The sequence below is a fragment of the Tiliqua scincoides genome, chromosome 4, assembly GCF_035046505.1.
Source record: "Tiliqua scincoides isolate rTilSci1 chromosome 4, rTilSci1.hap2, whole genome shotgun sequence".
Taxonomy (NCBI): Eukaryota; Metazoa; Chordata; class Lepidosauria; order Squamata; family Scincidae; genus Tiliqua; species Tiliqua scincoides.
The window spans coordinates 46,121,624-46,134,897 of NC_089824.1; the positions used below are offsets into that span (position 1 = coordinate 46,121,624).

The following is a 13,274-nucleotide window of genomic DNA, read 5'->3' on the forward strand; positions in this document are numbered from 1 at the left end:
CTGGGAGTCAGCCCCATTGAACTCAGTGGAACTTACTTCTGAGTAGACATGCATAGGATTGGTTGTGGTGTATTGTGATGATTTGCAAAGCATCTCTTAAACTGCTAAAGTTACAATTCTATACACACTTTCCTGGGGGAGGCTCTACTGAACCCAATGGGACTTGCATAGGATTGGCCTGTAATGCAACAGTTAAGGGGGGGGGAGGAATATTCCCATGTTCTCAGATTTAGCAGCTAAACCGGAAATCAAGGATGAGGAGTTAGAGCCCAGTCCTATGCAGGTCTACTCAGAAGTCAGTCCCAGTATAGTCAACGGGGCTTCCTCCCAGGAAAGTGTGGGCAGGACTGCAGCCTCAGAGCCCCAGCCTCTGCAGCAAGTCAGCCTGAGTTCACACAGTGGCCAGGGTGACGTCCTTGCCGAGTGCAAAGACCGGCGCAGCCCTGGCTGTTTCCCCGGCCTCCTTCGCGAACTGAGCCTTCCGGGGACCGGTAGCGCCGAGCTCCTTGTGGCGGGCTGTCAGGTGGACGCGATCACATGACCTTGAGCCTTCGTTCTCGCTTCACTGCTGGGCGGCTGAGTGTGGGTCACTCGCCGCGGCGGATTTCAGGAAGCCGGGAGGAGGTAAGGGGGGGGACGGACGAGGGAGGCCTTCAGCCCGGCGGCGCGTTTGGGAGGGAGGGAGGAGAGCTTGGGGGCGGCCTGGAGGGGAGGGGGTGCCGGACCCTGGGGGCGCCTCAGCTGCCTGCTTGGGAGTGCCTCTCCGAGCTGGGAGGGACCCTGCGGTGTCCGAGCCTTGCTGGGCCTCGGCTGTCCAGCGCTCCCGAGGCCTCCGGCTGTGGTGAACGGCCAGGCGCCCCTGGGAGGGAGATGAGCCAAGCCTGAGCAGAGCGCCTCACCCCCAGGCTCTGGCCTTGGAGGTTCCTCTGTAGCCGCCCTCTCCAGTAGGGGCTGCTAGTGGCCGTCTTGGCTCCCTCTGAAGCCAGGGCTCTTGACCTTCTTTCACACATACACGCCCCTAGCTGCCTCCAAAGCGTTGCCCAGCATGTCCCCCCAACCGCCTTTGTCAGGCTGTCCTCCTCATCACTACCACCAGATCGAGTTCCATGCCTGCATCATCTGTTTCCCATATCCCCAAGGGGTATGTATACCCAGGGCCCAGGAGGTAATTTGCACCCTGGCCCAGGATCCAAAAGGGGACCAGAGAAGGGGCCCCAGAAATTTCCTGGGATCTTATATTTTCCTCTCTTATCTGCACTACACACCCCAAATGCACACTGCTACACATACTACTGTACTACACACACACAACCCAAATGCGTTGCCCAGTATGTCCCCCCAGCCACCTTTGTCAGCCTGTCCTCCTCATCACCACCACCAGATTGAGTTCCATGCCTCTGTCATCTGGTTCCCATACCCCATATACCCAGGGCCCAGGAGGTAATTTGCATCCAGGCCCAGTATCCAAAAGGGGACCTGAGAAGGAGCCCCAGAAATTTCCTGGGATCTTGTATTTTCCTCTCTCACCTGGACTCGCAGCCGTTGAGGGATGCTGGGTGCGCTGCTGCTGCTACTGAAAGCCATATGTGCTGGGCCAAGGAATGCATGCATGACACTTCTTAACACTGCCACATCTGGGAGGAAACTGGCCTGCTACAGTAACTCTTTGGCTTGTGGATGTGCTTGCCATGATGGAGTGTATAGGAGCTCAGGGAAACAGCTGCAGGGCTACAGCTGCTGCGGAAGCAAGTTTTTTCATTCATTCATTCCACCTTTATTGGCATAAAAGAAGCAAGTTTTGGTACACACAGGATGCTTTCCATTCTAGTGTGAACTTAAACACGATGATACTAATTTTCTGCAGTGATTTTCTATATTCAGAAGATTTCAGAGAGTCTGAGGAGTGTGTTTGGTTTTCCATATTACTGTACCTAGCTGCCAATACTGCACAAGCAGGTAGGCCTGGGTTCTGCATTGGGAAGCCCAGTAGACTTGGGCTCCAAAGACTTTTCAGGCTGTCACCACTTCCCCCTGCCCTGTTCTTCCCCCTCCCCACCCCTGTTCTTCCCACCCTTGTCACCACCTTCCCTTGCTCTGTTTCATTCGCTCCCCTCCCCTTTGGGGAGCATCCCAAAAGAAACTTTGTGCCTCCTGATAAAATTCCTCTTGGAGACTCTTAAGAATCCTGGCTTAACCGTATTCTACAAGTTTACAGCAGAGGCTCTGCAGAACACTTTGCCATAAAGCTGGTGCAGCACAATGGTTACAAATAAGTTGCAAACTGGGACTTCCCTATTTTGAATCTTGCCTCTGCCATGAACTTTTTAGATGGCCTTAGGCAAGCTGCTACTTCTGAATTCCAGCTGCCAGGTTTGGGGGGGGGGGGTTGTGCTTCTTATCTTGTTGTGAAATAATGTCACAATAATACATGCAAAGTGCTTTGCATGCTCAAAGCACTATACAGTCCAGTGGTGAGTATTATCATTAAAAGGCCAAGACATCAAGACATAGATGTTTCTATACAAGTAAAAAACAGTAACACAGAGTCAATCTGATTTGGAAATGGGAAGTGGCTCTTATAAACTTCCTGGGAGAGCTTTTGGCCAGACTTTTTATATCTGTTTTTGCTTCATTTCTCCTGTCCTCCACCAATTTGATGAATGTTTGAATTCTGTTTCTCTTTAAATGAAGATCTTGGCACTCCTAATTATTTGCAAGGAATGGATGAACTTGGATCCTGAAAAACATTGTGTGTCAGAATAACAAAGAGTGTGCAGCTGTTTGTCTTTGAGGTGGGGCCTGTTCTTTTTGTTGCCATTTTAATGCAGAGGGCAGAAGCTGTGTTTCATCTAATAACATACATTGCACATCTCCAATGGAGAATTGGAAGGGATTATTCTGGTTCTTGTGTGTGAGCAAATGGGGTTTGAGCTGCTTTGGTCAGGCAGAATTGGTTGATGTTTATGAAAAATTCTGTCCCAACCATGGCTTGATGCATTTAAGACCAGGCAACTTGTTTTGGCATCAAACAGTTGGATTAGAGCGAGAGCAATCCAAACAAGGACAAAGCAGAAATGGTGAAGGTCACTGGTTTTGGTACACAGTGGTGTTCAGCTGTGCTTCCGTTGTTCCTTAATTAGAACAAATGGTTGATAGAACAAAAAATGTAAAGATAATTTTGTTTGAAGAGTTATCCTTTAGCTGGAAAAGGGAAACATTTTTGCTCATTGGACATATGAAGAACTTCAACTAGTCAGTCATTCATGAGTAGAGTTGCATTTGTACTTTGAGCTGCAAATAATATGCTCAGGAAACTCTTGCCTCATAAGGGAAGATTTATTCTGCCTCATTAGTTGTTCCAACTAATGTAGCATCTAATTCACACAAAAATGCAGGAATTGGAGATTCTTTCATAAAGCAATCTTCTTATGTGGAATAGCAGTGGCTGTTCTGTGAGAGAGATAGGTATTTCACCCATTATTATTATTTGCTTTTCTGAAATTAATAACCACCTACTTATTGACTGGGGTCAGAGGTGGTGACCATGTCAAACCACTGTTGTACAAGCAGTCAGTGCAGATGGTACATTTCTAGGTACAATTAAAATTGCTGGTGATGACCTATAAAGACTTTTACAGGCTGTGACCTAAATTTGTGAAGAAACATCTCTTATTTGCAAGATCTTAAAGGGAGGCTCTGTTGCAGCTGCCCTTACCTTTGGAAATGTGGTTGGTGGTGACATGACAGTGTCCAATCTGTTCCATCACTGGGCTTGTGGAAATGCGCCCTGTTGGATATTAGCTTCTTCTGTGGTGGCGTTTTGAAGGGGGGGTTGACACGTTTTTGTTCTGCAGGGCCTTTGGTTTTGGTCTCCTCTCTGAGTTCTTGTTTCTTCTCGCTGGTGACAGTTGCTCAGTTTGTATTTTGGGGGAGGGGATTGTTGAATTTTTTTTTTTTTGGTGGTGTTGGTAGTGAGCTGTGAGCTTGTGAGCTGTCTTGAGATTTTGATTGGACTAGGAAAGGTGATACAGAAGTTTTAAAATAAATATAACAGTGATTTAAAAAACCATCCTAATTGCCACTGGAGACATTATAACAGCCAAATAATAATTCCACTGGGAATTTTTGCTTCAGTTCCATAGAATTGAACAAATGGAGGGGCAGAACAAATTCCATGATTCTAAGAAGAGGCTTCCACAAAGAAGGAGCCATACCAAAGAAAACCTCATTCTGAGTCCTTGAATAAGTGAAAAAGAGGGGATTGTGTTCAGAAGCACTTTCTGCTGTGCAGATTAAAAAAAAAATCAAAACAAATTCTGTACTGAACACTGTCAGATCAGATTGTGAGGAGCAACTGTGATTCTCTCCTCATTCTGAATGTTTTACTCCAAATCCTTTTCTTTACATAAAGTGATGGAATTCTAGATAGGGTGAGTGAGATGTGTTATCTTTCAAGAATTAGAAGAAAGATATAGCATAATGCCAACACCAGTTCTGAGGAAATCTTGCCTTAGGGCTCCAGGTTGAAACAGATTATCCTTATTTATATCTTTATATATGCTGTGCAGTCCCATAGTCCAGTGATTCACTGAAATGGGATAAGCATTCAGTTGTGAATCACTCAAAGTCAGCTGACTTTTTTTAATGTGTAGAAGTGGTATTTTTGGAAATAGTTACTACTTTAGTAAGTTTCTTAATTGTGATGTTGCTCAATTGCCTGGGTGATTCTTGCTTGCAGTTGGGGAACTTTTATTATTAATTGCATTTGCATAACATTTTCAGAGTGTGCATTTCATCTGCATTATCTTGATGTAGTCCTTACACCAATCTTGTAACAGTGCAATTCTATGAATGTCTAAATTCAGTGAGCCTTAGTCTCAAGTAAATTGGATTGCAGCCCAAGTATAATCATTATCCCCTTATTGCAAGTGCAGAGTTTGAGAGGGTGTGGCTTGTTTGAGACTACCTAGTGAGCTTATGACCAAGACAGAATTTGAACCCTGGAAGTCCTGATTTGCTGCGAGGCTGCTTAGCCACTACCCTGGATTACAGATGCAAATGCGCAAAATAGAAATTCACTGATCTTAGCTTTTTAAAAATATTTTCCACAATGAATTCATTTTCATTTTACAGTGAAACATCAGAAACTTCCATGATGCACCTAATGTTTTTCTCAATTTTTCACATAAATTGGAAGAGCAGCAAAGACATACCTCATATTTTTCCCAAGCTTGCTTCAGCTTCCTTTATCAGTTGTAGATGAGGTATTTGTACCTGGTAGCATGTCTCTTTAATGAGGCTCTTATCAGGGTGGGTCTACCTGGGCACATGCTGGGGACTTCTTAACTTCTATAGGGACCTGGTTTCCCTACCTGTTCCATTCCCCCATTGGCTACTATTGGAGCTGCAGCCACCTCAAGAGTACACTTAGAAAAATCTAGAGCTATCATATGACAAGTCACCATTTGACTTTAGATTTTCCTCAGTGAACTTTGAGGCTGTTGCAACTTTCCCAGCAGCCAATCCCTGTTGTCTTCAGGGAGGGAACAAAAGAGAGGGAGGAGGAGTTGTAGTCATCTTAGTTTGACTGGGTACTTTCTCTTCTCTTCCCTCCTGAAGTCAATGCAACTCGGATGCTCTGAGTGGCTGTGGGACCTGCACAGCTGCTTGAAGCAAATTAGACCAGGAGGTAGGAGGCAACTTCCTATTGCCTCTGCCAAGCCTGTCCAATAAGTTGGGGGGAGGAAGGGCTTAGCTGGAGGGACTAAGCCAGGCATGATGGGAGAGATGAGCCAGTAAGCGACTGTGTGCATGTGTTTATTCCATGGGGCCCATTGGACCCTGTCGTCAACTCTGACTGTTAAAACTGTTGTATGTGTGCTTTTTCCGAGTTTCAGTCTAGCCTTAGTAACTTCTTTTTCTGGATCTGATTACTCAGTCTGAACAATGCAAAGTTAAATGACAAATTAATTTGCAGTTGTTGGAAGCTTGCAGTTTCTGCCTTGGTGTGAACGTCCTTTGATGTGGTCTTCCCTATGGACAGCTACTTAAAATAGCTATGTTATCAACTTTGAATAATTAGCTACTTTTATGCCCCTCTTTTCAAAGGTAAAAGAGCTTAAATTGTTGCCAAAAGTTTCCTAATACAGTGGTACCTCGCAAGACGAAATTAATTCGTTCCGTGAGTCGTTTCGTTTTGCAAAATTTTCGTCTTGCGAAGTGCGATTTAAAACAAACCAAAAAAAAAGGAAAAAAATTCGTCTTGCGGCCATAGAAAAATTCATCTTGCGAGTCACCAAAAAAATCGCAAAACGCTTTCGTCTTGCGAGTTTTTCGTTGCGCGGGGCATCACTGTATTATATTTTTATTATTGATTAAAATGTTCATGCAATGCATCAAATTCTCTTGATAGCTGACCATGTTATATTACTATAATATATAATATGATAAAATGCTTGTATGTGAGCTTTAGACATTGTGCTGAGAATGAGCCAACCAAATTTGTCAATTTCCTTGATTGATGTGAGAGAAAGTTAAGGAGATGCTCAGCTTTTGATTGAAATCAGTGAGGCTTCAATCTACTGACTGAATTATGTTCAATTTTTGTAGCTATAGAGCCTTTAAAAAAAAAATCTTTCAAGGCTTGGTCTCTTTTTGGGCTTTTAAAAGTGGTTACATGTTTTGATCACATGTTCAAATTTTGCATATTCCCTACCGTAGAGCTTAGTTCTTAACACTTCATGGAAACGCTGGCTTGAAGAATGACTTGAAAGCATTGTATCAAGCAATAATGTTGGAGGGGTTGAAACTGACATCCCCATCTGCCTCTTTCTTCAGCCTGTTGTCAGTGGAGCTGGTCCAGTTGCTTGGCAGGAGTCAGAAGAAGATTGCTACAGCAGAAACAGCAACAACAGCAATCCCCTACTTGCCCCAGTGCTACTTGAGAAGGAAGAGGTTGGCAGGAGCTGTGGCTCCACAGTGTTTCTCCTTGCCCATTCAGCTGCTTATAAGAGCATCCCATGGGCTTGGACAGAGATTCTGGAGCCTTCCTGTGCTCTCCTTCCTTTCCCTGAAGCTGCTGTTGGTGTGTAACCTTCATCCTCCATGTCACTCCTGTTTCAAATGAACAAGAGGAGCAGAGCATGGAACCCAGCCTGCTTCTTTGAAAAAGGACTTGTACTGATGACAGAGGCTGAACAGTGAGAGGGGCTTAAGATAAGAGTAGGGGGCTGCTGGTGTTCCTGTCCCCCTGCCCATTATCCCCCTGATGGACATGTTTGCTCACAGCTGTGACGGTGGATTTGGATGGTCCCTCACACACTTGTACAGCAAAACCTCTTTAAAAACATGTGGATTTGCAGGTATGTTGATGAATTTTTACACCTTATGGTGTGAACCACAAAATGGCATAAGTCAGCCTTGGTTTGCTGATGTTACTGTGACTATAAACCTGTTCTAATGCCAGTTCTAAGGCTGAAGCATTGTCATGTTTTCTGGAAACAGATACTGACTACTCTAGTTTTCTTTACAGATTTTCAATTGAGATCAAAATGGATATCCGGGGTGCTGTGGATGCCGCTGTCCCCACCAATATCATTGCTGCCAAAGCTGCTGAAGTTCGGGCTAATAAAGTAAATTGGCAGTCGTATCTCCAGTAAGTTATGAACTGGTCATAAATGGCTAAAAAAGGCATTTCTAGAGGCTGTATAGACTTCTTGCAATCTGTAGTGTTAATGTAAACTGTCTGAAGTTGGTCTATGTGAACTGGAAAAATCTTGGATCAGTGGAAATTTTTGGGAAAGTGTCTGTGTCAAGAACTACAAGAAATGTACAAAAATAGACGGTTAGTAGTAATCAAGCTGGATCTTGTCCACCCCAGGTCACACCCCCAGATGCTGCACCCACCTGGATGCCCTGGAAGTAATTGTGGTGACATGAGGATGTCACTGCAATCACCTCTGGAACACTCAGGGCGAGGCAGGCCACTTCTGAAGCGGCTGGCTTTGCTCTGAGCATGACTGAGGAGGCAGTGGGCATGAGAACCTGCCTGTCACTTCTTCAGCCAGTTGTCTCAGAATGCTCACTGGGTGCTAAGGTGGCTGTTTTGGAAGAAGCAGCCACCTTCACTCCCAGTGACTGCACCTTGGAATGATGCCATCCGCTTCAGAGTTAGAACAGACAAAAGAAAATATTTCTTTACTCAGCGTGTGGTTGGTCTGTGGAACTCTTTGCCACAGGATGTGGTGATGGCAACTGGCCTGGACGCCTTTAAAAGGGGATTGGACAAGATTGTGGAGGAAAAATCCATGATGGGGTACAAGCCATGATGTGTATGCGCAACCTCCTGATTTTAGAAATGGGTTATGTCAGAATGCCAGATGCAAGGGAGAGCACCAGGATGCAGGTCTCTTGTTATCTGGTGTGCTCCCTGGGGCATTTGGTGGGCCGCTGTGAGATACAGGAAGCTGGACTAGATGGGCCTATGGCCTGATCCAGTGGGGCTGTTCTTATGTTCTTCTGAAGCGGGCGGCTTTGCTTCAAGGACGACTGCACTGAGACTGGCTATGGCAGTGGAGGAAGCCACAGCCAGGCTCAGGGCAATTGCACGCCTTGGGCGATTTCTCAGAAGCCAGTAGCATAGCTCCAAGTGACTGACTGCCGTGGAGACAGCAAGCAGGTCCTACTGTCTGCCACTCTTACAGCCAGTGGCCAAAGGCTGCATGGGCCAAATCACTGGGAGGGAGGTGCCTACCGCCCCAGGGAAGACCTGAAGTGCTGCCAGGTACCACATGGTACCATGTGGCTCTTTAGAGCTACGCTAGTGTTTCATACCCAAGTGTGACTTTTTCCCCTCTCCCAATTGCCTAGCCTTGCCTTTCTCCAACATTCCCTGTTAAGTGTTTAAACACACACATATGCACACTTTCCAGCTGTCCTAGTAGGCAAGCTTTACACAGGGGTTGCTATGACTCTGAATGGGCCTTAATTCTTTTTTGTGTGTTGGTTTTTTCCTGGTCCTGCTGTGTGTGAGGGCTGGGAAACATATTTTCCTATAAAATCAAAGTAATCACATTTCCAGTAACTTGTAAGATAGAATTTATACATGTTGGCAGGCATGGGCAGAGGCAGTTTTATAGTATACACAATAAATAAAATTACATTTTAATAGAAAGCAGGTCTCTTAATTAAAAGGGGAGAGGGAGACAGTATATTTCTAAAAACTCTCTACAGACTAGAGATAAGAGTTTGGTAAGCCAAAATCAGCTTCTAAAGAGGGATTGAAAGATCCAAGAAACCAGGAGGCAAAAGCCTTCCGTGACCTCCATTGTCCATAAAACCATGGTAACTCTTGGGGAATAATAAAAGTAGCAAACAAAACCTATAGGAAAAGAATGTCTCCTAGTCAAAAATGATACAATGAATAGTTTGGGAGGTCTGAGTCCTGGCCCCTGCCACCAGGATTTCCATTGGCTGCTTTAATTTATGAGTGTCTAGGAGAGGATGCAACCCAGATTCTCCCCCAGCTTGTCTGCACATCACATAAGAGAACAGAATGATCACAGAATGAACTGATAATTTTTCAGCAATTAACAGCAGAAGTGAGATGTTCTGATAAAATGCACTGATACAAGGGAGCAGGGTGGCCACACCATGTGCAAAGAAGAGGAATGGAACTAGCTTTCCACTGATGCTTAATGAAAAGGAAAACTTAATCACAAGCTACTGTGTCATTTACTGATCAAGAGTATTAGTTCTTTTTTTTTTTTAAATTGCAGTGCTTAGGGCTGTATTTAATCTGTAGTCAGTTGCTGCTTCTTTCTTTTGTGGTATCAGAATAATGTCTTTTACCATGGTTTGAAAAATCCTCAAGTGTTGAGGAGCCTAAAAAACTGTGGTGGGATCAGGGTGGAACAAGCCAAAGTCTGTGTCTAAAGATGGTAATGCCTATGCCCCCCCCCCCCGGGTCTGTACAGGACTAGTTCTCAAAACTCTGAAATATTTTCCCACTTGGTTAGTTTGGTCACATATATTTATTTATATTATCTTGGATTTTTTTTTAAAAAGATTAACTATTGAAACAGGTTTCATTCTTTAGGCTGTAATGACTGGTAATGAGCAGGATGCTAAGTAACTCTAAATTTTAGGAAAGGTAAAATAGTGTCCTGAGGGGAAAGCTGCCAACTAGTTTGAAGGCATCCATGTGTGAGCAGGATGCACCACAGCGAGCTGGGCTGCGTTGCTGGTACCGGCCTTGATGCATCCTGCTAGACAAGGATAACTGCTAACAATGAGGTGAATCCCCATGTGTCATACACATTGAAACAGTAGGGACAGAAAGTGTCATGTTTATTACTGTGAATGTCTTTCTTGAATTTGACGCATGAATTTTGCAAGATTACAAAATTTTACAAAAGATTACAGTTCATGCAAGGCAGTGGTTGGGCATATTGTACATCTCCACCACACTTTGCAATGTGAGGATGTGCTCTAGAACATATAGAACATACTCTCCTCTAGTTGTGCATTACAGGGAAGATGATGGTGAGAAACTTTGGCTGCCATTTCTGCTATTCTCTTTGCAGACTACTTGCAATGTGGTGAGGACTACCTGCAGTGTAGAGCGTTTTTTAGGCTGCCACGAATATTTGTTCATGTGCTCTTGTCATGAAACAATTTGTTTTCCTGCAAGCACTGCTTTTCCTGCTACCTTGGATCACTTCCATTTAATGGATCTCCCCCTCCTACCCCTGGCATCCCCCCCCCCCAAAAAAAAACATACCCTTCGAAAGGCACTGCTGGTCTTGGGGATGAGTTAAGATGGGGAATGGGGAGTTGCAGAGAAGAGAGGAGGAATTGTACAAACTGTACAGAGGCACATTCTAGAGTTCTGCTCATGGGTAGGGCTTGCGTCCAGTTTTGGATGCATGGTTTTTATCCTCTGTATTGTAAGACTTTTTAAATAAGCAGTATAATCAACCATCATATGAGAAACAGATCTGAAAGTTTGCCCATGATCTGCAGGCGCTAACTATTGAGAAGCACAAGTGTTTCTTTTTTGAAGCTTCTTGGCACAGGTAAGGGGAGGTGCATGCGCAGAACAGTTTCCTGTCTTTTGGCAAAATGTGAAGGTGTTGGGTTTTTAATTTATTTATACATTTGGGAAGGGAAATATGTTCACAAAACAAAGTATCCTCTCAGGAAATATGCCTGGGGGTATTAACCTAATAATATTGGGAGTCTTCATATGCTTTATCTTTTCCTTTCATTTCTAGGGGGCAGATGATTTCATCTGAAGACTGTGAATTCATTCAAAGGTTTGAGCAGAAAAGAACCCCGGAGGAGAAACAAGAGTTGTTACAGACAGAAGGCAACCAGGTAAACCAGCATCTCTTGCAGGCAAAGGGCTTTTGTAGATCTAGAACAGGGGTGTCCAAACTTTTTGGCAAGAGGGCCACATCATCTCTGTGACACTGTGTCGGGGGCTGGGGAAAAAAAGAATTTACATTTAAAATTTGAATAAATTTACATTAGTTTACATAAATTAATATACTAGAGGTGGAACTTATATGAATGAATGAAGGTCTTGCAATAGCTCAAGCCCTATAAAAGGCCTCACACAAGGCAAGGCCGGCCTTTCCTTTGCTGCCGCTACTGCATCACAGATGTGAATCAGCAAGCAGTGGAGGGAGCCCTCATCCCACAGCTAACGTGAGAGGCCAAACAGTTACCTTTGTGCTGAGAGCAGTTGTGTCGGGCCAGTGCGGGCTCCAGCAAGTTTCCGGAGGACCAGAGGCTCATTGGAGACTGGGGTGTCCCCGAGGGCCGCATTGGGAGTCCTTAATGGCTGCAAGTGGCCACAGGGCTGGGGTTTGTGCACCCCTGATCTAGAAGTTTAATCTTAAAAAAAATTTTCTCTCTGACATTTTCATTCGAAAAGGTTTACATTTGTCTGCACTGATATAAGGTGATTTGTGGAAGTATGATGCTGTCTACTTGAGATTTTTTTTAAATATGCAGTTCTTTATGAGCAATGGGCACAGTTCAAGAAATAGCACAATGAGGCTCTGTTTCAATTGGATGCATTTTGGGCTCAAGGCCTACTGATTTCAAGCCATATGTGTTGTGTATGTGGATGCCATCTGAAACGTGCCAGATCAATTGCTCTCATCTTGGCATTGTTGGCCATAAATATATTTAAAGAAACCACAGGCAATGACATTATTTAGCAACATAAAGTAATCAAATCAGATTGTAGTTGATAACCGGCTGGTTTCTGGAGCTGATTCATCCATACAATGGCTTGGAATCTCACCTTGCAGTTGAACATTTAAACTGCCCACACTGTGAAACAGAACACATAGTGAAAGCATAAATTTTGTTTTATGAATGATGTGCATACGATGCATAGTCTATGATAGCTGTTCTACACATGGAAGATCATCACAATGACACAGGCCTGGAATTATAAGCTTGCATGGGTGAATCCATCCTAAGACTTCATCTCTTGCCATCTTCAGTCATGAGGGCAAGAAACTTACTTCATGCAAGCCTTAAAAATTGGAATTTTATCCAGCAGTTCCAGGCACCATCAGACAGAGCCTAGGAGAGGGGGGTAAAGGTAATTTGTACCCGGGCCCAGGGTCAGAAAGGGGGCCCAGGAGCCAAAGGAGGAGGCCCAGAAAATCTTGGGATCTGACATTTTCCTGTCTCACCTGAACTCACTGCCTGCTTATGATGCTCTGTGCATGCAGTGTTAACTGATGCCATACACACTGGGCTCAGGAATGCAGCCATGACCATCCTGAACACAGTGTCAAATCTAGGAGGAAGCTGGCTTGCTACAGTAGCTCTTTGGCTTGTGGATCCCATAACCATGAAGGAGTGTATAGAAGCTCAGTGACCCAGGTGTGGGGCTACTGCTGCTGCAGAAGTTCATTGTGGTCCAGTCCAGTGTAAGCCTAAACACAATGATGCTCATCTTCTGCTATCGATTTTCTATATTTCAAAGATTTTAGAGAGGAGTTTGTTTGGTTTTCCATATTACCATATCTAGCTGCCAATGCCACATGATCAACTAGACCTGGGCTCTGCATCAAGAAGCTGAGTAGACCTGGGCTCCAAAGACTATTGTGGCTGTCAGCACCTTCCACCTGCCTTAGTTTGTACCCTGTTCTGCCTGCCCTATTGTCCCCCTCCCCCTTTGGGAAGGGGCCCAGAAGAAACTTTGTACCCCCTGACAAAATTCCTCTCATAGGCCCTGCCATCAGACTACT

At 44.6% G+C, this 13,274-nt stretch overlaps 1 protein-coding gene across 2 annotated transcripts in view; it reads left to right on the top strand.

The window, feature by feature from the left end:
* The first annotated feature begins 520 nt into the window (after positions 1-520).
* Positions 521-13,274, top strand: part of ATP6V1H (ATPase H+ transporting V1 subunit H) — a 35,989-nt gene continuing 23,235 nt past the window's right edge. For both annotated transcript variants that reach the window (XM_066623982.1, XM_066623984.1), the window contains exons 1-3: positions 521-624; positions 7,532-7,654; positions 11,274-11,376. In XM_066623982.1, the coding sequence (XP_066480079.1) occupies positions 7,551-7,654; positions 11,274-11,376 (207 nt within the window). In that variant the 5' untranslated portion in view covers positions 521-624; positions 7,532-7,550. The remainder of the gene's footprint in view (positions 625-7,531; positions 7,655-11,273; positions 11,377-13,274) is intronic.